The 26,887-nt window shown below is 31.0% G+C and overlaps 1 protein-coding gene across 1 annotated transcript; it reads left to right on the top strand.

Moving 5' to 3' along the window:
- The first annotated feature begins 1,064 nt into the window (after nucleotides 1-1,064).
- LOC134715075 (retinal homeobox protein Rx1-like) lies at nucleotides 1,065-23,830 on the top strand. The gene is made up of 4 exons (XM_063576957.1): nucleotides 1,065-1,175; nucleotides 16,992-17,188; nucleotides 17,660-18,033; nucleotides 22,817-23,830. Exons 2-4 carry the CDS (start codon nucleotides 17,065-17,067, stop codon nucleotides 23,312-23,314), a joined length of 996 nt encoding a protein of 331 aa, XP_063433027.1. The 5' UTR covers nucleotides 1,065-1,175; nucleotides 16,992-17,064; the 3' UTR covers nucleotides 23,315-23,830.
- Nucleotides 23,831-26,887: the final 3,057 nt, after the last annotated feature.

Genomic DNA, 26,887 nt, shown 5'->3' with positions numbered 1-26,887 from the left:
AGTTCCAAAAAGTATTGTATTATGTCTGTTTAGTTTACGCATCATTGTAAATATAACGGAATTTGATAAGACTGTCACCAAAGTGAGAGGTTTAGCGCTTTAAACCAAGTTTAATCCACCATTTTCTATATTTTAAAAATGCCTGTACCAAGTCAGGAATATGACAGTTCTTGTCCATTTGTTTTTGATGTGTTTTGTCGTTTGATTTTGCCATTTGATTAAGGACTTTCCGATTAGATTTTCCTCTGAGTTCAGTATTTTTGTGATTTAACTTTTTACTGCAAGACGTGTTTGAATGAATATACCGACAAAAGATTGGCGAATGATACAAGAGGAACAGTCATACTCATAGATCGAAAATAAACAGACAATGCCATGGCTAAAAAGGAAAAAGACAAGCAGACAAATAATAGTATACACAAGATATAACCACGACTTCCATGATATAACATATAAAAACTAAAGATTAGGCAACACCAATCCCATCAAAACTGTGAGTGATATAAAGAGACATGCCGTTGAAACAGCAATCCAAAACGTTCCATTTTTCTTTCATTGTGTTTTATTAGTCATTTGTTGATACGATTGTTTCTTGGTATGAGAAAAAAAGAAATTAGCTAGTTATTCACTATTATTTACTTTTTGTTTCGCTTCTCTTTCTTTTCGCCAATTTTGTGTAATTTTGTCTATAACAACACGTTTGAAGTGTAACACAGCTTTTGATAGTTAAAGTCTCTAACTAATTTACTAAAAATGTTGTAACATACTTAATAAAAAATAGGATCAAATCAAAACCAAGAAGTACTGACAAAAGTCAAGAAGATCAAAAATAATTTAATGCCTTCAAGTGTAACATTTAAATAAAATCACATTACACATTCAATTTCACCTTTAGAAAAATAAACCAAATTTTAAAGGCTTTAATAGAAAAACAATAGCTAGTGGTAAAAAGTCTTTTTCAATCTTGTTAGTCCTATTACGAATCAAAATGGCTTTGTAATTCAATAATGCGAAATATTGGAATGGATTCAAAGAAAATATTACATAGTCAAAAAATCAAGAGACTTTTTAAGTATAAGATTATCCTATAGTTTGATATTTATTTCTTTCAGTCATCAATATTTGTTCTATATCTTTGGATAATGTGACAATATAGACACTCTGATGAGTCTAAGGTAGGAATAATTAACTATTTATAAAATAACAGGTGTAATAGATAACAGAGAGAAAAATACTCATTTGTTGAATTTAATCTGAAAAGATTGTTATTTTTATAATATAATAATATATAAGATATTTCTTTAATTACAAAACAAAATGCGCACAATCCCACAACACAAGTCTATAGAAAACCGTATTTCATATTTTCAATTTCTAATACACACATTAAAATAGCATTGTACCCCTGCATCGTGATACAAACATGTAGACTTTTGATGTCATCTTACTTCTTTTTAAAAAAAAAATATTCAAGATATGCCTCGGTTACTTGTTTTGGTATAAACTTGTACACATATATTATTTATTTTCCGTAAAAAAATACGTTTATAAATATTGCCTGCTAAAATGTATGTAAATCATTTGACCTTTTTATACTTTTATTTTAGATTAAGGAGATTCTTTGTTTTCGTAAATGAGATACCATAAAAAATTGAGAGTACACAAATAAAAAAATGTTATTTTGAACTTTAAAAAAATGACAATTGACTGCATAATTATGTCCAGTTCTCACTCGAATGAACATTGTGTAAATTAACTTAAAAGTCTTGATAAATTTCTATTTTATCCCAATTTTATATTAAAATCTTCTAGGTAATTGCATTTGTCAGTCATAATTCATCCGTTACCATTTCTAATTACCGATAAACAGAATATTTATTAATATAAATGAGACCCAATGTTGTAATGTAATTTCAAGCAGTGCAAGTGTCATCTACAGAAATATTCTATATAATTGATAAATAGAAATAATAAAGAAACTAATTACAGTGACAACGTTATGCTGTCGGCTACACGTTCTAATTTCACTCACAGAATTATCACATATATTAGAAAGCTGTGAAGTTTTGTCACTGGTGAAAATCGCTTGCTAATTCTTTCCTAAAATGATGTCGTTTTCATCCCTCTACAATGTTCGTTTCAATGCAATCTGCTAACTGCTTCGGGAATATTAACAATAGATTGAGTCAATTGCGGTTAATTTGTTTCATAAATTAACATTCAATAATTGACAAAATAACTGTATGCGGCGATAACAACCTATTAATTTAACAATAACGGTTAATAACATATTATCAATAAATTTGTAAATAATAAATCAATACCGGACAGATGTAAGCGGAAAATGTTTTACTCGTGTTGTACCATAATTGGCTCTTATGTTATGATCTGAATAGACGAAAATTGAAGCAAATAATATCTCGATATAAATTAATAACAAAATTAAGTAATTATATATGATACATAGATATAATTAACAATAACATCAAAAGAAGGCTTTTAAATTGACAGAGTAAAGATTTTTGTTTGTTTGTCTCAAATTTATAATATTTTGCTAAAAGGTCTTTAATAGCTTGATTTTAGAATACAATAGAAAATACTATTATTTGCATGCTAAATGATTTATTTAAGAACTTGTTAATCGGTACTTAAAGTGGGTGGTATCTTTATAGAAATGGACACACAACAAAGCTTTACTTCATATCTATACAAACTCGATATGAAAAAACAAGTCACAATAAAAATTAAAATACGACATAATAAGGAAAAACTAAATTTCCTTTTTACTTTAGAATCTTTGTCAAAGTTGTCTTGTAAAAGTGTACTGATTGATACAAGATTGTTTTATTCGTTGTTTAAATCGACTTTGAAATTATGCTTTTAGTAAGTGTACATGTTAGTCCTCTAAATATGTTTTTTTATTCTTGGGGTACATACACTTCTTCTCCATACACTAAATCCATTGTATGTGCACTGATTGATTTATAAGTTAATGGTAAGTGGTATATTTATGACATAGTATTTGGTCTCTTGCGGACTGTTTACCGAGTCAGGGGAAATCACACCAAATATTCGAAATTCTACATAAATCAATCGGAATTGCTTGTCATATGATTATTTTTTTTTAATTTAGACTAGAAACAAGAGTATTCGCAATTAAAAAAAGCTTGTTCAATTTAATGTTTTCTAAGATTAAAATATCTAACGGATTATTGAAAAGACGTCATAAAAAATCGGAAAAATGCATGGTTGTAATATTCATTGGTTGTTAGCTTTCATTAACTCTCAGAATATAACTCAAGACAAGCAAAGTTTATTTATACACTCAGGCACATATTGTGTGCAACAAGTGCAACAAAATGTAGTATACAAAATAATAAATTGGTCAATAAATATTACAAATAAAAAATAACGCAACCCTTTTATCGAAAAAGAGGTTTTCAGTATTTGTGGAGTAAGTTCAGGATAGTACTAGCGTAGAATGAAATTTTTGAAGATCGATTATTGATAGAGTTCATGCACTTCGGATTGATTTAATATTGGACAGGCTTTACGAATAAGGTTCGTGAGAATCGTTTCTGTTCCGCTTCTGATTTTTCTGTTGTTTTAGAATCGGACGATTCCATGGGTAAAAATCACTGGGTTGCGTTGAATTAATGAATGGACTTTTATCTGCTTCGAATTTTTTGGTGTTTCTGTTCTTCGTTTCTTTGTTATCCGTGTGTATTGATTCACTGTCACCGCTTGGTTCGTATAATTCCCCTTCTGTAAACTAAGTGTCTTTATTATTGTATGGATGTATAAATACACTGCCATGTCCGGTTACTGGTTTCGAACTTCTTTTTTTCCTTCGTAGCGATCGGAGGAGTTGAGCTCTTTTTTGGTTTTTTAATATTTTGTTCATATGTTGTGCTGTTTGGCCTATGCCACAGGGTGTGGGGTGAGATGGGTGCCCGCAAACATACTTAATCTCGCCATATAATTTATGTACTTGTCCCAAATCGTTATGCAGAGGTTATATTTGGTCCACATCTATCATAATTGTTTTTTTCTGAAATAACTTTTTTTATAAAATGAGGCCGTTAGTTTTCTCAATTGAATTGTTTCGTGTTTTTCATGTCGGTATCTTTTATAGTCCATTATATGTTATGGGGTTTTCTCGTCGTACAATGCATATACTAACTTACTTCCTGTTCATTTGAACATTGATACACAGTTAGCACATTGACGGGGTATCTATAATGCACCTCTCTCTCCGACTGCACGGGACTGTGTATTTATTCACCCCTGAGGCACGCGAACCGTCTGTGCTTTATCAATGAGTGTACTGTCGGATGAGAATAATACTTATGACCATATTGCTAGACAACTTTGGAAAGGTGAGTATTGGGCTGTATATGAAGCACAAATATTATGATTACAAAGAAAGAACACCTTAAATTTTGTTTTTGTCGAATAAAAAAAGGTTCGACACCAAGACAATACAAGTCATTTCACTGTTTTCATTACTTTGAACAGCTAATAAAATTAAAAGTTAATAACGGAATGGATAATGAAATTTTACGGCTGTATTCACAGGTACGCCTACTTTTATGATCCATCTTAAGAAATGGATTACCGTGACAAAAGATGCATAATTTCTTTAATGTATAATGAAACACTAGCTGCCTCAGGAAATTACAACACGGTAAACATGCATGTTTATTAGTTCTTAATACGCGACCGGGTCTTTTATAAAGGGTATCTTCGATGTTGAGAACCGTCTAATGATCAACTAATTGTTGATCTGATGTTGGACCATTAACGATAATCATATCAAATAGCAAGACAAGAGGAAGTCATTGCACACGGCTTTTAATTTGCTTGTTAATAAATCAATCACAACAAATTTCTTCATACAACTTTATAACATCGTTTAGCCTATTGGAGGCTCGTTAAGGAAAATTTAGTTAATTGAGGGAATGATTCAAATTATCATTTACACCAGTAATTTGAAATAATGACACGATGATCAATGTGTATTTGGAGATTTGTAAAGTTTTCCGTGATATTTTGTGATGGCGATTATTTTATAACATTGCGATGCAACCCAGTTGATTTCACATAGTACCATACAACTGTAGTTGCTTACCGTTTGCAACTTGCTATGCTTGTCGAACTCAAACATCTCGATGCCAAACTGCTCGTTACCACTCGATGATAAACGGTTCGTCATCTCTCGATGTTTAACAGCAGGGTACCTCTCAATTTGAAGCACTTTGCAACCTCTCGGTGATAAACGGCTTGCAACCTCTTGATGTTAAACATCTCATAACCTCTAAATGTTTAACAGGTCGAAACCTTTCAATAAAGAACAGCTCGTTGCCTTTCAATAAAGAGCAGCTCGTTACCTTTCAATAAAGAACAGCTCGTTACCTTTCAATAAAGAACAGATCGTTACCTTTCAATAAAGAACAGCTCGTTACCTTTCAATAAAGAACAGCTCGTTTTCTCTCAATAATAAACAGCTCGTAACCTCTCGATGTCAACAGAGACATATATACACGTGTGTATATATGTCTCTGATGTCAAGCAGTTTGTAACCGTTGGATCATGTCGAGGATCAACGGCTCGTAACCTCTCGATATTAAACAGCTCGTAACCTCTCGATGTCAAGCAGTTTGTAACCGCTCGATCATGTCGAGGATCAACGGCTCGTAACCTCTCGATATAAAACAGCTCGTAACCTCTCTAAGATAAACGGCATGTAAACTTTCGATGCAAATGTCTCGTAAACATTTCGATGTTAAAGAGCTTGTAACCTTTATTGTACAATTAGTTATCTCTTGGTGTTTAACAGCTCGTAACCTCTTTATAATGAACTTCAATAATGAGTAGCTCGTAATCTTTCGGTAATTATCATGAACAGCTCGTAATCTCCCGATTAAAAAACCCAGCTCGTAACCTCTTGATGTTTTAAAGCTCACAACCATTCGATAAAGATCAGCTCGTTACTTTTCAATAATTAACAGCTCATAACTTTTCGATTAATGATCATGCACAGCTCGTACCTTCTCAAGGTTTATCGGCTCGCAACCTTTCGATAATGAACAGCTCGTTACATCTATGGAATGTTAAAATAATAAAATATTATAAACTCTCGTAATCAAACTTAAATATAGGAGGATGAAAGGATGATAATTTTGAATTATCTTGGTTATAGAAATATCCAAACATCTTAACAGCTTTAGTCCGATAAAGAGTCACATATTTGACACTATTGGTTGCAACATTAATTGTTATATTTTAAAAGTTTATTAAAAAGAATAGATTTATTCTGTTCCATTTCTTCTCCAGTGCTTGCCTAAACTATTTTAAAATACCTTGAAATAATAAAATCTCTCATTGAGTGCCGTCTGTGAACCATACATTCCGCTTTGAATTAAAAATAAATTATCCCATGTGCTCTTTTTGAGACATGTAACTGTTAAGAATAAATATTACCAGCAAATACTATCATGATGCCTCGTTAATTCACACGTCAGTTAATTCGGATTGAATTCTGATCGAAAATGAATCGATTTCGCTAATCGCGTTCACACTCTTCTTTTTTAAAAATTCGATTCGCATTATCCAATTCGCATTAGAAATGACTTAGGACGTAAAACGTTTCGCATGCGAATTAAGCTAATTCGAATTAGTAAATGCGAATCGAATTCGAATTTCGTGTAAACTCAGCATGAACATCAAATCCCTTTTAAGCAGTGAAACATGACTAAATAATCCGAATGCGAACCCATAAATACATTATCGCTTGACATATAAAACAGATATCCACACATATAATCTCTAATAGATATAGGAAGATGTGGTGTGAGTGCCAATGAGACAACTCTCCATCCAAATAACAATTTAAAAAGTAAACCATTATAGGTTAAAGTACGGCCTTCAACACAGAGCCTTGGCTCACACTGAATCTAAGACTATTAAACGCTCCATTGCACACCCTGAAATATATCATCGCTTAGAATTCAAATATATGAGCTTGTCGCATATATTTTCACCTACAATGTGAAAATGCCCTAAAACTTATATTGAAAACGGAATCGGCTTCAAAATATATTAAGAACATCTTTTGATTTGTATATTAGTTTGACAAAGTTTTGTTTCAAATTGACTTTGAATGTTCGTAGTCAATCATAATAAGGGAAAGCGACCTCTGCATGGCGTTCGAGAATGATATCATCTACGCTTACTTGTTTCTGTTTTTGTATATCATTGAAATCTCTATGACAAATCAACAAGCATCTATAAAAAAAACTATTGTCTGCCCTGGGATGAATATATTTATCAATTCGTCCTAGACCTGCTTTCAAACATTTATTTCTTAAACCGTTTTTAGAAGAAAAAGAAATTTTAATTCTACGCATCAGATACTTGTGATTTCCGTCATGGTAGTTTCTTTATATACGATATACTACATTTTGATATTGTTGAAACTTCAAACTTAAAAAAATAATGACATGATACTTCGAATCCCTTTTTATCGCTGAAAGAATATTGCATACATTAAGTATAGCTTATTTTGTGATGACTTGGTTTTATTTTATCATTGTAATGCAATCGTTAAAATTACGTAACAATGTCGAACTTCTATCAACCCAAAACGCTCCTCGAAAATACTAAATAAAGACATCTTAACACATATGTGAACACGCAACAAATTCTTCTTTCTTAACATGTTGATTTTAAAACTTGTCACCGAATTTCCGTTTTTCTTCAAACGGATATGAAACTAGTTGGCGTTAAATCTCGCAAAATCACGTCAAATTCTAATTTCACTAATGGCGAACAGATAATGACTTCCGGTTTACAATAATTGATCACTCATTGGTAGTTGTTTAACGTCTTAGAAACGATAAAACATGATGCCATGTAATGGGGGAATTAAACCAGTAAAAATCAATTACACATCGGATATTTATCCTCGGATACCATTAGGAATAGTTAATAGAATTGAATATGGTTGAAAAGTTTGATTGAGTACTTACGTAAAATGGATAAAGCATCTGTTTTGTTTAAATTAAAGATGGATTTTGTCTTAAGAAATATATTGATTGTATTTTAATCTAAAGAAAGCCAGCTTCGACACTTGAATTGTTGATTTTCAACAAAAATTGTAGCTTAGTGCTATTATTTGCCGATAATTATTCAGAGCTGTTTTATTACCATAATAAGAAATAATTTTATTTATTTAACAAAAAGAGGGTACTAAATAGGTTTCCCCCTCTCAGTTACTCTTACAACTTGAGAGTTTTGTGTCATTGGATTGATGGGTAATATATGTGAGGGGTATTTTGTTTTGTGCATTTTATAGAACAGCAGAAAATTTACCTTCGAATTATGCAGTTTCCCTTTTTTTTTTTAATTCATAATGCAGTTGTGTCCTTTTTATAAAATAATTAAATATTTCGCATTCGGCATTTGCATGTGTTTTGAATTACACAGGAAGAACTAAGATTCAAGTTTCACAATATTGTTTATGTTCTAAGGACAAATTTAAAAAACATAAATGCAATATACATTTTTTTCAAATATTTTGGACTCGAATACGGTGGTATGGGTGTCTTCCTCCATCTTGGATTGTAAAAAAACAGTGAACCAAAGGGCCATATTTTCTATCAAGTTAGCAAAATTTGATGCAGGAATGCAGATATTGAATATGAATTTTCATTTATAAGAACCAATTTGTAAGAATATAACTTGCAAAAATTGATTATTTTTGTTTGCTTTTTATTTATTTTTTAAATTACCATTTTAAGGGGCGGCAACTCTAAAATAGTGCATTTTCTGAAGGATTCTACATGGAATTTTCCTATTTTGTATTTTAGCTGGAAAAGACTCACGGTGACCCTATCTTCTCTTTTGAAATTCTCAAAGCATTGTCTGAAAGCTATCTTTTCCTTAAGTATTGAACAATTCTATCATTTTGTTTAGTTTCTGTATAATCCATACAAAATGTGTCATTTTGTCGCGTCCTGTAGCTTGAAAAAATGAGCGGTGACCTATCATTTTTATTATATATATCAACATATTAATAGATACTACGTTTTGGCAAAGTATGAACAAATTCTATCCTTTTTATTTTAGACTCCCATACCACCTTATAAGACATTCGTTGTCAAGATGCGCATCTGGCGTAATTTGTACATGTACAAAACAATTAACGAAAAAAACATAAATGCTATACGACAACATGCAAAAACAACCGAATTATAGAGTCCTGACTTGTGACAGACACATATAGAACGTGGCGGAAGTACTCATGTTGTGGACGCCTAACCCTCTTCCTATCATGAAACAGTTGTCTAACAGAAAAACATAATAATTAACAAAGGCACCAGTAGTAAACTGCTGTTCAATAGTCAATATTTGAATTAGCAAAACCAAATTTAGGTACCAAAACTAAAACCGAAGGAAACCAATCAGCTATAAGAGGAAACAACTGAACAACAGAAACTCTGACCTACAACAAAAACAAACATCAAAACACATAGAAAAGTACTGGAGGTTAAAACTGCCATATTCCTGACTTTGTACTCTAACTAAATAAAACTATGAAATCAGTTGAACAGGTAATCATGCTGTTAAACCTCCATAACATGCTGACTATCTTTCAGCTGAGCAGGCTATACATTTCATCGGCTTGTACTGCTTAAACGTAAACGTTATACACTGATTTCTTTCCATCCAATGTGTATTTCACTATTTAGATATAAAGAAATTAAGAAATTCATTACGTCACTTTTCTTAAATAAACTTTATACTTGCATGCATTATATGTTATATTAGTTATACTATTGCCCCTCCCTGAGATCATGTTTTTATGCCCCACCTACGATAGTAGAGGGGCATTATGTTTTCTGGTCTGTGCGTCCATTCGTCTGTTCATCTGTCTCTTCGTCCGTCCGTCCGTCCATCTGTTCGTTCGTTCGTCTGTCCCGCTTCAGGTTAAAGTTTTTGATCGAAGTAGTTTTTGATGAAGTTAAAGTCCAATCAAACTGAAACTTAGTACACATGTTCTCTATGATATGATCTTTCTAATTTTAAAAGTTAAATTAGAGTTTTGACCCCAATTTCACGGTCCACTGAATATAGAAAATGATAGTGCGAGTGGGGCATCCGTGTACTGGGGGACACATTCTTGTTCTTTTATAAGAAAAGTGGATCTTTGTATAATTATGAATGCAGATGACAAAACTTTATCTCACTACGGGCCTTAATCCTGATTAAGTTGCTACTTTGGAATCTGAATCCCTCAAATTTAAGAGTCAGGCAAACCCTGACTAGGTTTAATACTTGGAGAAAAAGACATATAACAAAAATACGTGTTTACGTAAATATACAAAGTGCTGAGGGGTGGTGTTCTCAAAAGTATCCTTAGATTCGTTATAAGTCACATCCTAAGATTCGTCATAAGTCACATCCTAAGATTCGTCATAAGTCACATCCTAAGATTCGTCATAAGTCACATCCTAAGATTCGTTATAAGTCACATCCTAAGATTCGTTATAAGTCACATCCTAAGATTCGTCATAAGTCACATCCTAAGATTCGTCATAAGTCACATCCTAAGATTCGTCATAAGTCACATCCTAAGATTCGTTATAAGTCACCTCCTAAGATTCGTTATAAGTCACCTCCTAAGATTCGTCATATTAATTCACATCCTAAGATTCGTCATAAGTCACATCCTAAGATTCGTTATAAGTCACATCCTAAGATTCGTTATAAGTCACAAAAGTCATCCTAAGATTCGACATAAGTCACATCCTAAGATTCGTCATAAGTTACATCATAAGACCAATTTTAGGATAGACTTAAGATGGACTTATGACACTCTTAAGTTGTATCTCGAAACTATCTCAGACGCATCTTATGTTAGGACATCCTAAACATATCTTAACAAATTATGTTAATATATGTATAGAAATAAATGCATGATTTCAAATGTAATTATAAAATTATATCAAAAAGAATTGTTAATTTAAATGGAATAACAATTTGTTTAGAAATGAGAGTTGATTTTGTAGTGTCATCGTATCGTGAAACACGAAGTTTAAAGTTTGAAATAATGCACAGTTTCTTTATATACGAGTAACTTACCGATTGTGCGTTTCATTTTATGTCCATCAGACTCCATCTACACGTAAAAAACTTGGCAAAAAGTTAAATTTAAACTTTATTAAGCTAGGATGAAGCTAGGATGATCTTAAGACACCTAATTTGGTGTCCTAAAGTTAGGACGAAAAATGCGATATAAGTTAAGAGAGCTTCGAGCACAAGACTTAGGATAAAGACTTGTCTTAAGATGGTCTAAGGACACGTCCTAATCCTAAGATAGCTTCGAGAACACCTCCCGATTTTCTTGTAAGCCAACTGTCAAACTACTTGGCATTGACATAGATTATCAACTAAGTTTTTATATTCATATTGGTAGAGCATATCAGCAACTAAATATTTGAAACCTTTGAGAAATTATTTGAACAAGCTAAGGAAGCTAACTATTTTTGATACATTAAATTTGTCAAATTTCAATTTCTGTCCTTTGGCATAGCACTTCTGTACCGAGAAAATTAAAGAAAGAAAAAGAAAAAAGTGAAAGAAAGAGCACAAACTCGATATTCCACATGTATAAAAACTAATCAGTTTGGAAAGAAAATATTTTGATTTTCAGCTGCTATATACATACTCTGTGAAACAGCCTACCTGAACATTTCAGGACTTTCAATTTTAGAGACTAATACAGTCTTGGAATGGTTTTAAATGTTCTTGTTCTGCATGTAGATAAGCTTTTTCATACTTTAGTAATTGCTCTAAATGTTTGCATTATGCAGTATATTTTGTATGTGTGCTATCTTTAGGTTAGGCCCAATTTTAGTTGTGTTTTAATTTTAGTTATGCTTCAGGACTGGCATGTTTATACCATTGGTAACCTACGGCTGTTGTCTGCTCTATGGTCGGGTTGTTTTCTCTTTGACACATTCCCCATTTCCATTCTAAATTTTATTAGACGTGTCGTTTAGAAATACTTTGCATTTATTTCAATATGCCTGTGCTGTTTCTAAGAATAAGAAATAATTTGCTGCTTATATATCTTATGTTCTGTTAAAAGCTCTCAAGATTTTATATCTGTATTGATATGGACCGAATCAAGATAATACTTTCGTATTGGTATTGGTATTGGTATTGGTATTGGTATTGGTATTGGTATTGGTATTCGTATCATATTTGTATTCTGTGCAATATATTTTTTATGATATATTTCATTCTTAAATTTTTTCAACCGGTAAGGTACAAAGTCTATGTCCTTTTGAGACACTCTTGATAAACAGATTTGTTTTTACACAAAAAAAGTCATTATGTTTTAAATTATTTGTATTTTAGTTAAAAGCGTGTTTTTTCTTGCTTTTATGACAATAAAGATATTTTAAGATGGTGTTAATTTTATTGATAAATGATTAGAATGATATACCAGAAGTCAGTTAACTCCACTACAGAAATGTCATTTCGGACGTCACGGCGGCGTCAATTATTTTCATTTAGAACTTTAAAATTAAACATAAACAGCAGCGTGCACCAAATTAGATATTTACCGCACATGAAGCTCTTTTTATAGACTGATATTGTACAAATATATCTTGTGCTACGGTTGTTACTCAGCTTGTTTTGATGACAACATGAACAAAAATGAAGTAAAGTTTGAAGACCAAAACCAAAAATTAATATGAAAAACAAAATTTGAAAGTATTGGTATTGGACAGATTAGTTTTATCTTGTGATCATTTGAAGGGTGGTATTTGGTAGATTCATAAAACTTTTTCATTCACGAAATCACTCTTGTCTTCTCATTAAACATTGTTCATTTTTAGCAAATTAATGTTTTTTTGGTGCTTAGTGGGGTTTTTTATGTTGGGGTTGTGTTTTTACATTTTTTCGGCATCATTTCATAAAATTGATAATGGAAAATGGTAATATGTCAAAAATTCGAAAGCCGTCAATGGGTCTTCAAGGCAGCGAGAAAATCCCGTAACCATAAGCGGGTCTCAGATGGGCCCTAAAAAAATGTTCTAGTATAGTGAAAATAGACGTCATATTAAACTCCAAAACATATAAATGAATTGAAATTTAAAAAAAAAAAACACCATCCAAGACTAATAAAGGCCAAAGGCTCCTGACTTGGGACAGGCGCAAAGAGGTTTAACAGGTTTTGTGAAATACACAACAATACGCACAGAAAAACTCCGTTTGAAAGAAGTCCGAGTCAGTTTTCTTTCATTGATATCCTTCAGTGCATGCTTGAAAAACTGTAGTATATTGTTTTTACAATTTTGCCGCGAAAGTAACATGATTTCAGATTGATGGACTAATCAACATAATCGTCTGCTGTCTTCATAAGGAACACACATTTATATATGAGCTTACATGCATGTATTATACCGATTGGTATACTTATTTAGCAATCATGGTTCAAAATAAGTAAAATTTGATAGACTATAAGTAAAATGCACAGGGTTCGATAACAAACTAGTATGTTTATTATATATATTTGACGTTTTCTATATTTTGTCTTTTAGTCTTTTAATTTTCAAAAGCTTGAGGAAAATGGAATAATATTAACGTACAATCTTGAGCTGTATAAAAAGCTCAAATAAACACTTTTCAGAAACAAAATAATAATCGTGTGACAGTCTTACTCCATGGCTGAGAATAGACAAAATAAACATTGTTTTAATACGTTTGTCTTAAAAATCGAACAGATTATGAGAAACCATTAACAACTGTTAGTAAATTTTCGGTACAAACATATTTTTTTTTATTTACAGCGAGGCGAATTAAAAGTGTCCCGGCTTAAAACACATTCGATAAACATTACTGAATTATCTTGCTACAATGCATGACTTTCTTCTTTCAGATTCTAGCGATCCTTCATTTATTGAAGATTATTGAAAACTTTGTCTGTAATAAAATCACTTGATATTAACAAACTAACAATTTCAAAACTAACGTGTATTATCGAAATGTATATATAACATGTTGATAGAAACACATATTGTACAATATTCCGCATTTTTTTTTTGACAGACTTCTTTTCAATAACCTATCAGCTGTAATCGCAATGAAATGACACGAACAATTTTGGTACACGATTTCTTTTATAATTTCTTTTATACCAAATCTTTAACTTACATTTATTATTTAACTTATGAAGAAACCTCAATGCTCTATGTTTTTTTTTTGTAAATTCTGTTTCATTGGCTAAAGTAAGATACTTAAACACTATGTGCATGAGCTTAATGCTTATACGAGCTTAGTCGAATGTCTCCGGAAGTTCCCGAGACCTTGTCGCGTGCTAAATCATTGTTTTCGAATTTCTTACCAGGATGTTGATAATGACAAAAACAGATTATACAAGAGATGAAATTAGTATATAAAGCCTGTGTCAGATTAAGCCAATAATTAAACTAAACAAATCATTAACTCCTAATCCAAATCAATACTCTTAAGTATATCTAAATCAGATATACTTTACTTATCTACTAATAATCAAATAATTAATTAAAACTTTTCACAGTTTATACCATGGTCAATATTATAAGATGGTGACATATTTACAATATATTAGTTAGTGTCATGGACCTCAGCAGGCTATCAACGTTTCCACAGTTTTGTTGTTCATCTAATAATTAAAAATTGATAAAAAAAAAATAACTATTAAGGTAGATACATGTAGTCTTGAATATGAAATATGTTCTTTGTTAAAGTGTGATTGTTTTACTTTGCCTTGTAAGAATCAAATGTGTTTTCATTATAAGATCATTTTATTATAATTTTTTTTATATAGGCCTATATATAAGATTTTTGGGGTAATTTCGTCACCCTTGATACCACCAAAATTATGTAATTTTGTCTTTAATTTGTATTTTCAATGTGTTATTTCTTTATTGATATAATAAATAATGAGAGAGAAAAGAATTATTTACCGTCACCACTACATAACATTTATACAGACTGCTTTTCGTAAATATTTGTTGTTCCGAGTTTGCATATAAGGTGCATCTAGACTTGCATTCACTTTCAATGTAGCATCTTTTGATAAAACATATAAAATGAATAGCGTAAAGTAACAATTTCAATTGGCGTTAATCAGTTACATGCATACGACCGCATTGATTTAACACCGAATTTAAATATATAAATACATATAAAAAATGTTCATAGTTCAACAGCAAGTCTGTAACATTTCTAGGTCCAATGAAATAAATCATAAAATTGAAACTCTTAATTTTTTGTATGAAAATTTAAATTTAAAAATAAAAGTTTGAATTTTAATGTGTTGTTGGATATACCTACTAAGAGTTTTCATAAAGAAATTAAATATTACTAGTTTTGTTTAGTATAAGAACTAATGATAAAACAAGCTGACATATACAAATAATTAAACTTTTAAAAGATATTAAAAAAGATATATACCGGTATATGAAAGTCCACTCTTTCAAAAACAAAGCTGACCAATATGCGCCAAATGTTGGTTCTGGTTTGCAATATAACAGAGTGAAGGGTTTGAAGATATGAAAACCTGACATTGTTGAACAATGATTATGTTTTGACTAAAAAATATAAGTTTTAAAACAGTCGTTTTCTGCATATCCAAAGTCTTTTATTATATCATCAACTATTATTTGAAGGATTTTTTTCACATTTCAGTGATGTCGTTGTGTTAATATATTCACTTAAATGGAAATCATTTCTCGAACTCCTTATATGTGATTTTACAACACTGACTCCAACATATACGAGTAAGATAGATAATGAATTGGTTTTTAATTTGTTTTATTTTACAAAACTCCTTTTAAGAAGATATATTACACCAAAAGTGTATGTTCGTATGTTGATACTTATAATAGCTTGCCCAAGTATTCCAGTATAAATCTAAAGATGAATTGCAAGAATATATTTATTATAACAAGAAAACGCTAAGATTATCAGAATGGAATGATAGTAAATTATATTTAATTGTCGGATCTGTCACTACCAATTAAAACAATATTTTGTAGGTTATAAATTATATAAATGATCAATTGCTCCAACCCGTTCATTTTATATCAAAAAAATATTGGTTAAAATAATGTTAAGAAAGAAATAATAATACGTGAAATAAATATTAATCTCAAATTCTTTTCACATTTCTTGAATTTGCCCTCGATGGCTTTTTTTTTTTTTTTATAAATTTACAAATAACTTATAAACATATATTTCTATATTATATACACAATCTAGGATTGGAAGTTACAATATACTTGTAATAAGTATATAATGACTTGAATATATATAAAGAGAGATTTCAATGAATAAAATCAGCTTGAACAAAAATAAATCCATCAAAGTTCTCCGGTCGAATTTTCGGTTTATACTCGGATGTGCAATGTGTCCCCCCTGTATTATTCAGGAGGTGTTTTTTTTTAAGATTTTTTTATATTTATAATCGGTTTTTCATCCTTTTAATAACTGTGTTTAGAGACCAACAGGTCGTATATTTTTTTTAAAAATAAAACTTATCAGTCACTTAAATAATTTCCTTAAAATAATAAAATTTAACTGAAATGAAACATAATTGAGAACATTGCTGTTTTTGTGTGCCGTACTCTATTGAGTGTAATTTAACCAGTTTAAAATATAACAAAATCATCTGATAAAAAATAGCAAAAACATCAGTACAAAGGCTTTTCTCCGCCCAAATAGATCGATATACTAAACAAACAATGGCTGACAGTTGATTTTAACCAATCAGGTGACAGTTTAGATGAAATGTTATATTTCAATTGGATCACAAACAATGAATAGAAATTGACGAATCAATTTCAATGATTACAAATAAGTGATAATTAATTTTTGTAAACGTATTGTGGATGTGTGAAATACTGAATACAGATATTATTGCGTGATTTCAGATTAGTTTTCATCATAGTCAGCTTCACAGAGGAAGAAACAACACTATAGTTGAAACAATACAAAGAACACATAATGGATAAAAGCCCTTCTGCTAGTGCTAAAACAACGAAAAAATCCTTTAGCGTTGAGAGTATACTGGGAACCAACGATACTGCAAAGGATTCATTATTTAACTCATTAAAAAAGCTCGAAGAATGTAAGTATATTTTTATTAACTTATTTTGTTAATTTTATGCGTTTTTTTTATATTTTAGTTTGAATCAGAAAAAAATATAATAATAAGTTTCAACATGTAAATTAAATGAATTAATAATGTTCTGTTGTTTTAATGTAATGCTTAAATAAAACAATTAAGAATTGATATAATTTTAAAGATAAATTTGTTCTTCGAAAATTATAATATATTAAATTTTAAATATATTCTTATAGTTTATTTAAGATGACAATTTTTCATATTTTCCAAACTCAAATTGTGTTATTTGCTTAAATGTGTCTTGTCTTGCCTTCTCATACCATTATCCGTATAAAACATTTTAACATAGCGTATGTTTTGTTATATTATATTTTTCTTTTATTTCTTATTCGTTTGTGTAACGTTGTACTTAGCTGGAAAATAAATTAATAAAATGTATTTACAAATGTATTTACAAATGTATTTATATTTCAGCATCAGCCATTTGCCATGGACTACAAAGTCCTTTGTCCTGCTCAAGTAGGTCTTTCCGTGGTTCCAGCGGTGGTTCTTCTGACGGACATTCAGAATCTAGTCCGGAGAAAATGGACGATTCAGCAGACAACTATCATTCCGATTACGAAAATGAAGAAATGAGAATAAATGCAGATTTCGATAAAAGTTCTTCGGACAAAGACGACGATAGGAGCTTCAACTCAAAGCCAAGAAAAATCAGACGAAGCAGGACTACATTTACAACATACCAGCTACACCAACTGGAAAGAGCGTTTGAGAAGACACAATACCCAGATGTTTTTACAAGAGAAGAATTAGCAATGAGACTTGACCTTAGTGAAGCTAGAGTACAGGTACGCATATATTCTAAAATATCTTTCAACAAAATTTACAACTACTTGCGTCAACTTTGTATACGGTCTTAGAACACCCTCACGGTATGAACATTATACCTAGATAAACACCAATGAACATTAGCACAATCAAACAAAAACAAAATATATTTACATGTAAGCTTCCCTTTACTCGTGTTGAACATTTAAAACTTATTTTTTTCTATTTAAACAATAAGAATTTTAGTACAATCACTTGTCAAAATCGACAGCTCATCTGTGTAAGTTTTTATTCGTATAATCTATTGTTTAAGGAGATTGGTACCGATGGTAAGTCTTTGGTAGTCTGTTATTCACAACCTTTTCCAGTATTAAGTTAGAACTTGACATATTTGATATGTCCACATGTCTATCGGCAAAGATCATGAATTGACCTTTTAAAGTTTTTTTCAAACCTTTTATGGAACATTTTGTTTGGTTTATGCCTGATAGACACCAATTCTACGTCACACGCCTAGTGAAAACATCATGGGTTTGTTTGATTCGTCTTGAAATAATATTTTTCACAAGCAACAACTGTTAAGATGACAATAAAAAAAATGGCGTTTATCTCATTTTCACCACATATCTGTTAATCATGCTAATATGCAGAAACTTCCTGGAAAAGAAATGCGAACAATTGTAACAGAAAAGGTGCTAAAATGATTGTTGGAATAGAGTAAAGAAAAGATAAAGGTTAACTTAAATAATGTGTCATATTAAAACAGACTCTGTATGCTTTTGTTGTGTGTTACGGTATCGCTTTATTCAAATTCTGAACAGAATATATATCTTTTATAATTGCAATTAAAGTTAAAATTAACTCTTTGCTTTTAATATTTTAATATGCGTTTTATGAAAGACAAAAGACCGAGTTTCGGAAAAGTCTTAGCAGTGAATTAAGAGCTAATAAATCAAGACTTTTTGGCTTTGGCAATTTGTTTAAAAAATTATTTGTTTTAACGGATATCGGGTTAGGACTTTTTTTTCCCAAATTAATGTCCTTTCTTTTCTTGTCTATCTTGAAAACAACATAAGAAAAATTTATAATGCATTCCATGAATTTCAATAGACATGGTTTACAAATATTTCAAGTTCACGCATCATACAAATCGACTTAATTTCAATACTAAAGAAGTAAGTATCGTTTAAATATTTCTATATTAAAATCAAATATTGCGGTTTTAGTAAAAGGTACCAAATTTTAAAGCCGTTTTAATTTAATCAATGTCCAAAGTTTATTTTTTGACTATTGAAACTTCTCTTGTAAGCTTAGATTGTAGCTAACGATGGAAATTTGTTTTTAATTGGCACTGCTTTGTTTGCATGTCACATTAACTAATTCGATTGTTTATTTATTTTGACACGGTTGTTTGTTACAAGTTGCTGGTTATAAGCCTTTTAGATTTGACTTTCTGATTAGGGTTTTACATGTGGTTTCTAGTAATATCAGATAAAATCGTCCATTTAAAGACAAATTAACAGAAAAGCAAACAAGATTTCATTAAAATACACAAAGAGGTGTTAAAATGTCGAAAATATTAACACATTTCTAAATCTTAAATGCAAACAATGAGAAATATGAAAATATTAAAAATGTCTAATATCGCGATAATTATTGTCTATACAACAAATACAACGCAACCTTTATATCTTTTCGTAACGTTTTTTTTTAATCGTGGAAAAGATCCGTTGGTTGTACATTGTGGTAATTGTATAATTAAAGTAAATCAAAGGTGATACAACCGTTGAGTTAAAATATTTGGAATAGTATGCGTAGTCACTGGCAGACTGCTATTTCTTTTGCAGCTTCGAATGCCTCTGTTTTTTTTCGCTAGTTAATTTAAATATTTCGTCGTCCTGAAGTTGCCTGATGTATTTGCCGCTGGACCTTAACCAATCATCATTCAATCAATACATATTTCGTTAAAATGAGCTTTTGATTATGCTTCCCAGTTCTATTTTTCCATCAAACTGTCCGGAAAGTATTGACAGCGAGGCTGTATTGTACTTGAAGACCTGTAAATAAAAACCTAATGTCATTTTATGTAAGGATTTTTGACTGCAAAATTAATTTTAACAGTTAAATAATTTTTGTCACAGTCTCCAGTAACAATTACATACAAGTCATATTAAATTGCTGTATCAAAAAGAATTAGCAGATGTAATCATCTTAATAACCAGCACGATATACTAATGCTCTTAATTTTCCTGGGAAAAAGGAGATTAAATACAAAACCTGTATGTGGTAATCAGATGCTACAGACAAATGCCGCAACAAGTGGATTATAAAACATATAATTTTCTCTTATAAGCATTAAACCTCATTTCACACTATTGGATTATACAAAAATACACAGCATGCAAACCAATTTAAGACATTCTAAATGACATTGTATTGTTTCATGACTTCTATCATCCAGCTATCACAGTTAGAATTTTCACAAGTTCTCTTCTATTTAATATATATTTAACTCGCTTTTTGATCAAATTTGTCAGCCTTAATTTTCTACAAATATTTGTGTTACGTGGTTAATTCGGTCCCCGGTGTTGTTTTGTATTTTATAGCTGTAGTATCTTTTAAGGGTTTTAACGCCTGTTGTGAAAATGACGTTTGAAAAGACAGACGACTTAAGTAGCCAGTTGGAGTTAAACATCTTAACCTTACTAATTACTTGGCCTTTAAGAAACTTAACCGTATGTCCGAATTAAATAAAGCTTTAATTTTCGTCATTCGTTCTAGATTTATTTTTGTATCCACAATCAATGTCTAATTGGTAACATGCAGACGTGGAATTATATTTATTAATACAAATAAATGGTTATGACAGAGAGAACGTCACTTAATTCATACGGCCTGACATTTTGACCAATCTTTTAAATATAGTATGATAAAACATTCAGCTTTTCTAGAGCACCGGATTAAACAATACTAAACTCCGCTTTTTTCTTTAAAATCTATTTTGTTTCGGGAATTGATTGTAATTGTTTATTCGTCAGGTACACACTCTTACAAATAAAATTGCCTTCTTCTTTCAATATTATTTCATCATGATAGGCATATTTAAAACTATTTTTTGATTGGGTATATTTAATATGTTTCGTAATGAACTTGGTGTTAGCTTATAATTTACATTCCAATTCCAAATGTTGGGCGAAATTATTACGTCAAATGATTACATTTTGAACATTGCTACATGCACAAAGTTATTAAAATTGTTATTAACATTATTTACAAAATTGTCAAAAGCTATTGAAATTTGGAAACAGAACCTTTCATGTTTTAAAAACTATAATTTATATCTTTTATTGATAAAATATAGAATAGGTTTCTTATTGATTGTTCGGAACAAAGATGCCTATTTAGAAAGCGTTTATTATTTAAGTCTATTAATAATTGGTGGTTGACTTAATGAATAGTGTATCATAAGATACCAATTATAACGTCGCCAGTATAGTTCTTTTGATAAAAGTTAATTATATAGGCCTTGAAAAGACTAGGGTGAAGATGAACATAGTTGGAGGACAGTAGACACAAGTCTGATTACAAGAATGACTTTCTTCATTTTTAATTAGAATAAATTTATAACACTTATGGGATTGAAGAATCAAATTTGAATTGAAGTAACTAAAATGATATTGTGTAAGAAAAAAAGAATTAATAAAGAACGACTCCGTTCGTACGTCGCGACCGTTTCAATACACAGAATAAAACGCTTCGAGTTTTTAATCGAATGGAAAATTGCTAAATAGAAGTTTCATTATTTTGTGCTCAAAGAAGTAGTGAGTTTAACACTTGAAAGAATTACCCCTCTAGCTTTCAATAAAGCCTTTATAAACAAATAAATTTGCACATTAGCCGTAAAGAGGTCTAAAGAACGAACAATATTAAACTTTAAAGAAAAGGATATATATTTGCCAGCGGCAGCAAGATTTAATTACAACTGCAACGCTGTTTGCACTTTCCAATAAAGAAGATGTTAGTTATCTTCCAATACAAATTGATTCAAGTATGGCCCTCCGGTTTGTAATTTTCGGAATAAAAACAATTTCTTGATCAAAAAGTTACTTAGAAGGAAATTATTTTCTATAAAGTGGCAAATTTAGCCTGAAATCAAATGTTTCTTAATAAATAAATGCTCTTCAGCAAAGAGATGTGTAAACACAAGACATTAACTGATTTCATATGAAATGACGTTTTCTTGTTCGCTTGAACGCTTTAGTTAACAATTCAAAATAAATGAAAAGACAAGATTGTTTTTGGTAATGAGTAAAAGAAATGAAAGGCGTGATTTGATTTTGGAAATAATTGTGACTATATCTTTTTAACAACTGTTTCCATCATAAATAAGTTTTCGAGAAATTTAAAAGATCATTTTATCAATGAAATTGTGATAAAATTATTACGGACCGTTTGTTTTCAATCATATTCGACGGTTTGTCGATTACTGAAATAATCAAAAATAAATTGTCTACATCCTCTTAAGCACTGTCAGTTTTTCATTTCATTTAGAACATGAAATCATCCACAAAATTAGATCAAAAACCAATAATGCTTCAAATTGTAGTTTAATAGATCTAAAATACAAGTTAAGAATGGTTCGTTTGATTTTCACAGTTGGGAATATAGGAGCAAGATCTGTATTTGTTGTTTTAAAAACATATTTTTTTGATGCTTTACTTGTTCTTATATTGAATTTCGTATGCTTAGTGAACATTTATTAAGTCGAATTAGTTATTCATGTACAATATTTTTATTCTTTAGGTCTGGTTTCAAAACAGAAGAGCAAAATGGAGAAAAAGGGAAAAGGCACTAGGAAGAGAAAGTCCAAATTTTCTACAAGGAGAAACTAACTCTTACGCCGATCTTCCGAGCGGACAACTTGGTCTTGCTTATCCAACATCTCCGGAACTTTTCTGGTCCAACCGTATGACTCATCTGACAGGTGTCAACCCAATGATGGCAATCCACCAAGGCAATCTTAACCTTGCCGCCTATTATATGCAGGGTAAAATTCCATTCGGAGGTCTGTTCGCACATCACGCAATGAATTCAAATGCTTTTGGTGTTCCCAACATCTTCTTAGGAGGAGGAGGCCAACGAATGCCACCATCAACCACAACTTCTCGACTTCCGTATGAAACAGAATCGTTAGACATGCGCAGATCAAGCATCGATAAACTACGTATGAAAGCCAAAGAACATTCCGCAAACATAGACAATGTATCACCGCCACCAATAAAAAGGGAAACCAAATCATGATTCATCCTTTCTTATACTCTCAACATTGACATGTAACTTACAGCAGCAAGATGTCTATAATTGTTTTTAACATTTTTTTATTGGAATTTTTGTGAAGTAGCATTTTATTTAGTATTCTAAAGAATATAAATATTGCATTGAACAATGATTGCCCGTAACATAGAATGAGACGATTAAAGATGTGTTAATCGTTAGTTTCATTTGTCAGTGTTGTGTTCTTCATCGAATAGGACTGAAAAGTCCTCTCCATTCACAGACTAGTGCATAGTATTATTTTATCATATCACGTAAAAATGGCGTGCAATTGTAATTTGTTATTGTTATTTATTTGAAAGTTCAATTGTTTTACTTAAACTATTCATTTTAAGGATAATGAGTCCTCTTAAATATTTTTTTTTACTGAATAGAAGTTAAAAATGTTTTATTATCAAATGTTTACCGACAATCATTTACATATTCACAAATATATCATTTTTTGTGCATATTTTGAATTAAAATCATATCATAAATTGTTAATATTTTGTTATTGTATTATTTTGAATAAATATGTCGTAGTGCCAATATATCTGACTTGTTAAAATGATGTCTTAGATACCCGCCATCTTATTTTTCAAAATCCGCCTGATAAATTAAAATTAAGATGCGCAGAACTATATATGACAACTATAAAAAGCTAGTTTTGTACGAATCCCTACACACGAGCAAAGTTCAAAGAAATATATTGCTTGCATATCCGACATTTACCATGTTTGCGAAATTTGGGCCTTTTATATATTTTTTTAAATGGGGAGACAAGAAACCAAGTATAAGATAGAAAAGAAGAACTGACGATACCATTATCAAAGGAAATCATAAAAAATAGACGTCAACAAAAAAAGTAGTCTATGAATTAAGAAACACCAACACAATTTCTCTTAAACATCAACAGATGAACTTAGATGCACCTCAAGATTAGAATAGTGCCACCCATTGTGCACCTATAGTGACAAGTAAACAAGGTGTTAAAACGTTTGAACCCGTTGTGTTTGTTTGCACCTTATGTTCAGTGTTTGTCGTTTGTAGATATGGTTCATAAGTGTTATTGTTTCTTGTTTTTATATAGAATATAGAAGATGCCCTCGAAATCTCGATACAATTGGGCAAGTTTTGAAACAAAGACTTTTTAAATTTCGCGGGTAATAAGTCAACTTAGCATGCGCGAAAACACATAACACACGGATCGATAACGTTGACCGAATTGGGTTATTTTCCTCAAAAAATGAAATTTACTGTGGTAAAAAGATTGTTTAAAAGACAAATTAAGGAATACAGACACTACATTTTTGTAATACGTGATTTCACAAATATTTTCGACTTTGTATGGTTTCAGAGGAGATGCGGCTGAATGAAATCGTTTTACACTAGTCACTTTTGGGACCCTTTTATAGCTTGCTGCTTGGTGTTAGCCAAATCTCCGCATTATTAAATTTAAGAAAAATGCACTACTTTTTATAGCTGACTATGCGGTATGGGCTTTGCTCATTGTTGAAGGCCGTACGGTGACCTATAGTTGTTAATGTTTGTGTCATTTTGGTCTTTTGTGCAAAGTTGTCTCACTGGCAATCATACCACATCTTCTTTTTTATACTATTTACGTTTTCATGAAAATTGGCACACATAATCTTCTCGCGTAATCAAACCAAATGACATTTTAAAAAAGAGAACTTTTAACGAGCACTCAACTGTATATTCACCATTTGAGATCAATTGACACCAAGTCAGATCTCCATTGACTGAGCATTACCATTATATTGCTTTGTCTAGAGAGGGGAGAATCACTCGGGAAAGGTATTGGACAACACTTTTGTGACAAAAATGCAGTTATTGCACAAGATAGTATTTGTAGTTTTAATAAAATTGTTGAATTGTAATTATTAATTATCCGTTTGAACAATACATTAACTTAAGCTTCATGGATAATCATTCTTTTCTCCTTGGTGGCTATGAACACGTTGTTGCAAGGGTGTTTTCCTTGAGGTCCGCGCTATTGGTATAAGGACACAGACACATTGTGCGAGTTTGCTATCGACCGTGCCAGGGCTGTATAGCCGGTCAAGGTCGTTAAAGACTTGCACTTGTAGTTCGGGTCGCTCATTTGTTATAAGCTGTTGATACATAAGATTCGGAAATTGAATACCAGCAAATACAGAAGTTAGAATTGGGAAGTTTGTAAACCTAGTTCGAGTTGAAAGTTTGTGGTTTGAAGCAAGCGGTTTAAAAGTTGTAACGATTATTGGAAGCTACCGGGTTGTTCTAAAACTGTAATTTCCCTCGGGTATGGCCGCAGTCCCTCGAACCAGTAGCTTGTAATAGCTTGGTGAACTCGGTGCTTCGGAAACTAGATGTTTCTAAACTAGTTGTCTCAGAAACTAGGTGTCTCGGAGACTGGGTGTCTTAGAACTATGTGTCTCAGGAACCTATGGTTTTGAAGCTTGTCCTATAGGTTTTTTTAAAGGTTTTAATTGTTGAGCAAATCAGATGGGACCTCGGAGTCAATGAATGGATTGAAGATAAATTTAGGGTATAGTTTTTAGACTGCTTTTTAATACATCATTAATTGGGTAATTATTGTTGTTTCTTTATTAAGTTTCAAAGTTTAAAGGTTGGTCTAGCAGTTTTTAGTAAAGTCTCCAAATTGCAGTTATATGTTTTGAGTTAATTGAAAGATTGATATTGGAGTATTTCAGATTCTGTGAAAACGGATACGTTAATCAGCCAAAACACATTACACTATTGAACTTAGCTGCTGTGTGTGTCAGACTAGTTTTATTTATCGCCCCAAACTATATTAACAGAGGGAGTGTATGTTTTTTTTCAATGACAAAACAATCTGTTTTTAGTGACACTTGTACTGTATGATAATTTATCCAAAATGTTTTTAGAAAAAAAACATATTCTTGCAAAAACTAGAAAAATCTTGCTTTTGATGTCATACAAACGTTTTACAGTTATGTACTATAAGACCAATATCTTTGTGTTTGTGATTTTCAAAATTCAAAAGGCCAATATGTTTTGGCCATTGAAAAATAAAAAAAACCGATTTCTTTGACGTACAGACATCTTTTTGTTTGTAATCAATACCCTAATAAGTATGTCGACAACAACAATATTTAACTTAAATTAATGAGACGGTTTCCTTTTGATTGACGTCAGCAATCAAAGTTGCTAAAATGTCCTGTTTAGAACAACCTTTACTAAGAATAGAATAATACATCAAGGAGGCAAAATCCTGACATTTATTCATATATATTAACCGTTTAACTTTAGACAAATAAACTTTTATCAAAATAAGAATAGATAGTCTGACGTTTCCCTATTAACTATAACAATAATGAGATGTGGAACGATTGCCAATGAGTCATCAATCTTATTCACAAACGTCCAAATGACGTAATATTATGAGCAACAACCTTCAACCATGAGAGAAATCAATACCCGCTATAAAAGACACAACACGACAAAATATGAAACTATTTAAACCACCTGACATTTAACAAAAAGCAATCAAAAACAACCACTGAATTACATGCTCTT

Source organism: Mytilus trossulus, chromosome 4 (assembly GCF_036588685.1).
Source record: "Mytilus trossulus isolate FHL-02 chromosome 4, PNRI_Mtr1.1.1.hap1, whole genome shotgun sequence".
NCBI lineage: Eukaryota > Metazoa > Mollusca > Bivalvia > Mytilida > Mytilidae > Mytilus > Mytilus trossulus.
Note: the sequence above shows the minus strand (reverse complement) of the source record. Positions and strands in the feature narration are given on the sequence as shown.

Excerpts from the sequence above, each read along its gene's own strand:
- LOC134715075 (XM_063576957.1), top strand. The coding sequence starts at position 17,065 with ATGGATAAAAGCCCTTCTGCTAGTGCTAAAACAACGAAAAAATCCTTT. Across the intron at positions 17,189-17,659 it reads ATTAAAAAAGCTCGAAGAAT|CATCAGCCATTTGCCATGGA; the intron begins GTAAGTATATTT and ends TTTATATTTCAG. Across the intron at positions 18,034-22,816 it reads TTAGTGAAGCTAGAGTACAG|GTCTGGTTTCAAAACAGAAG; the intron begins GTACGCATATAT and ends TTTATTCTTTAG.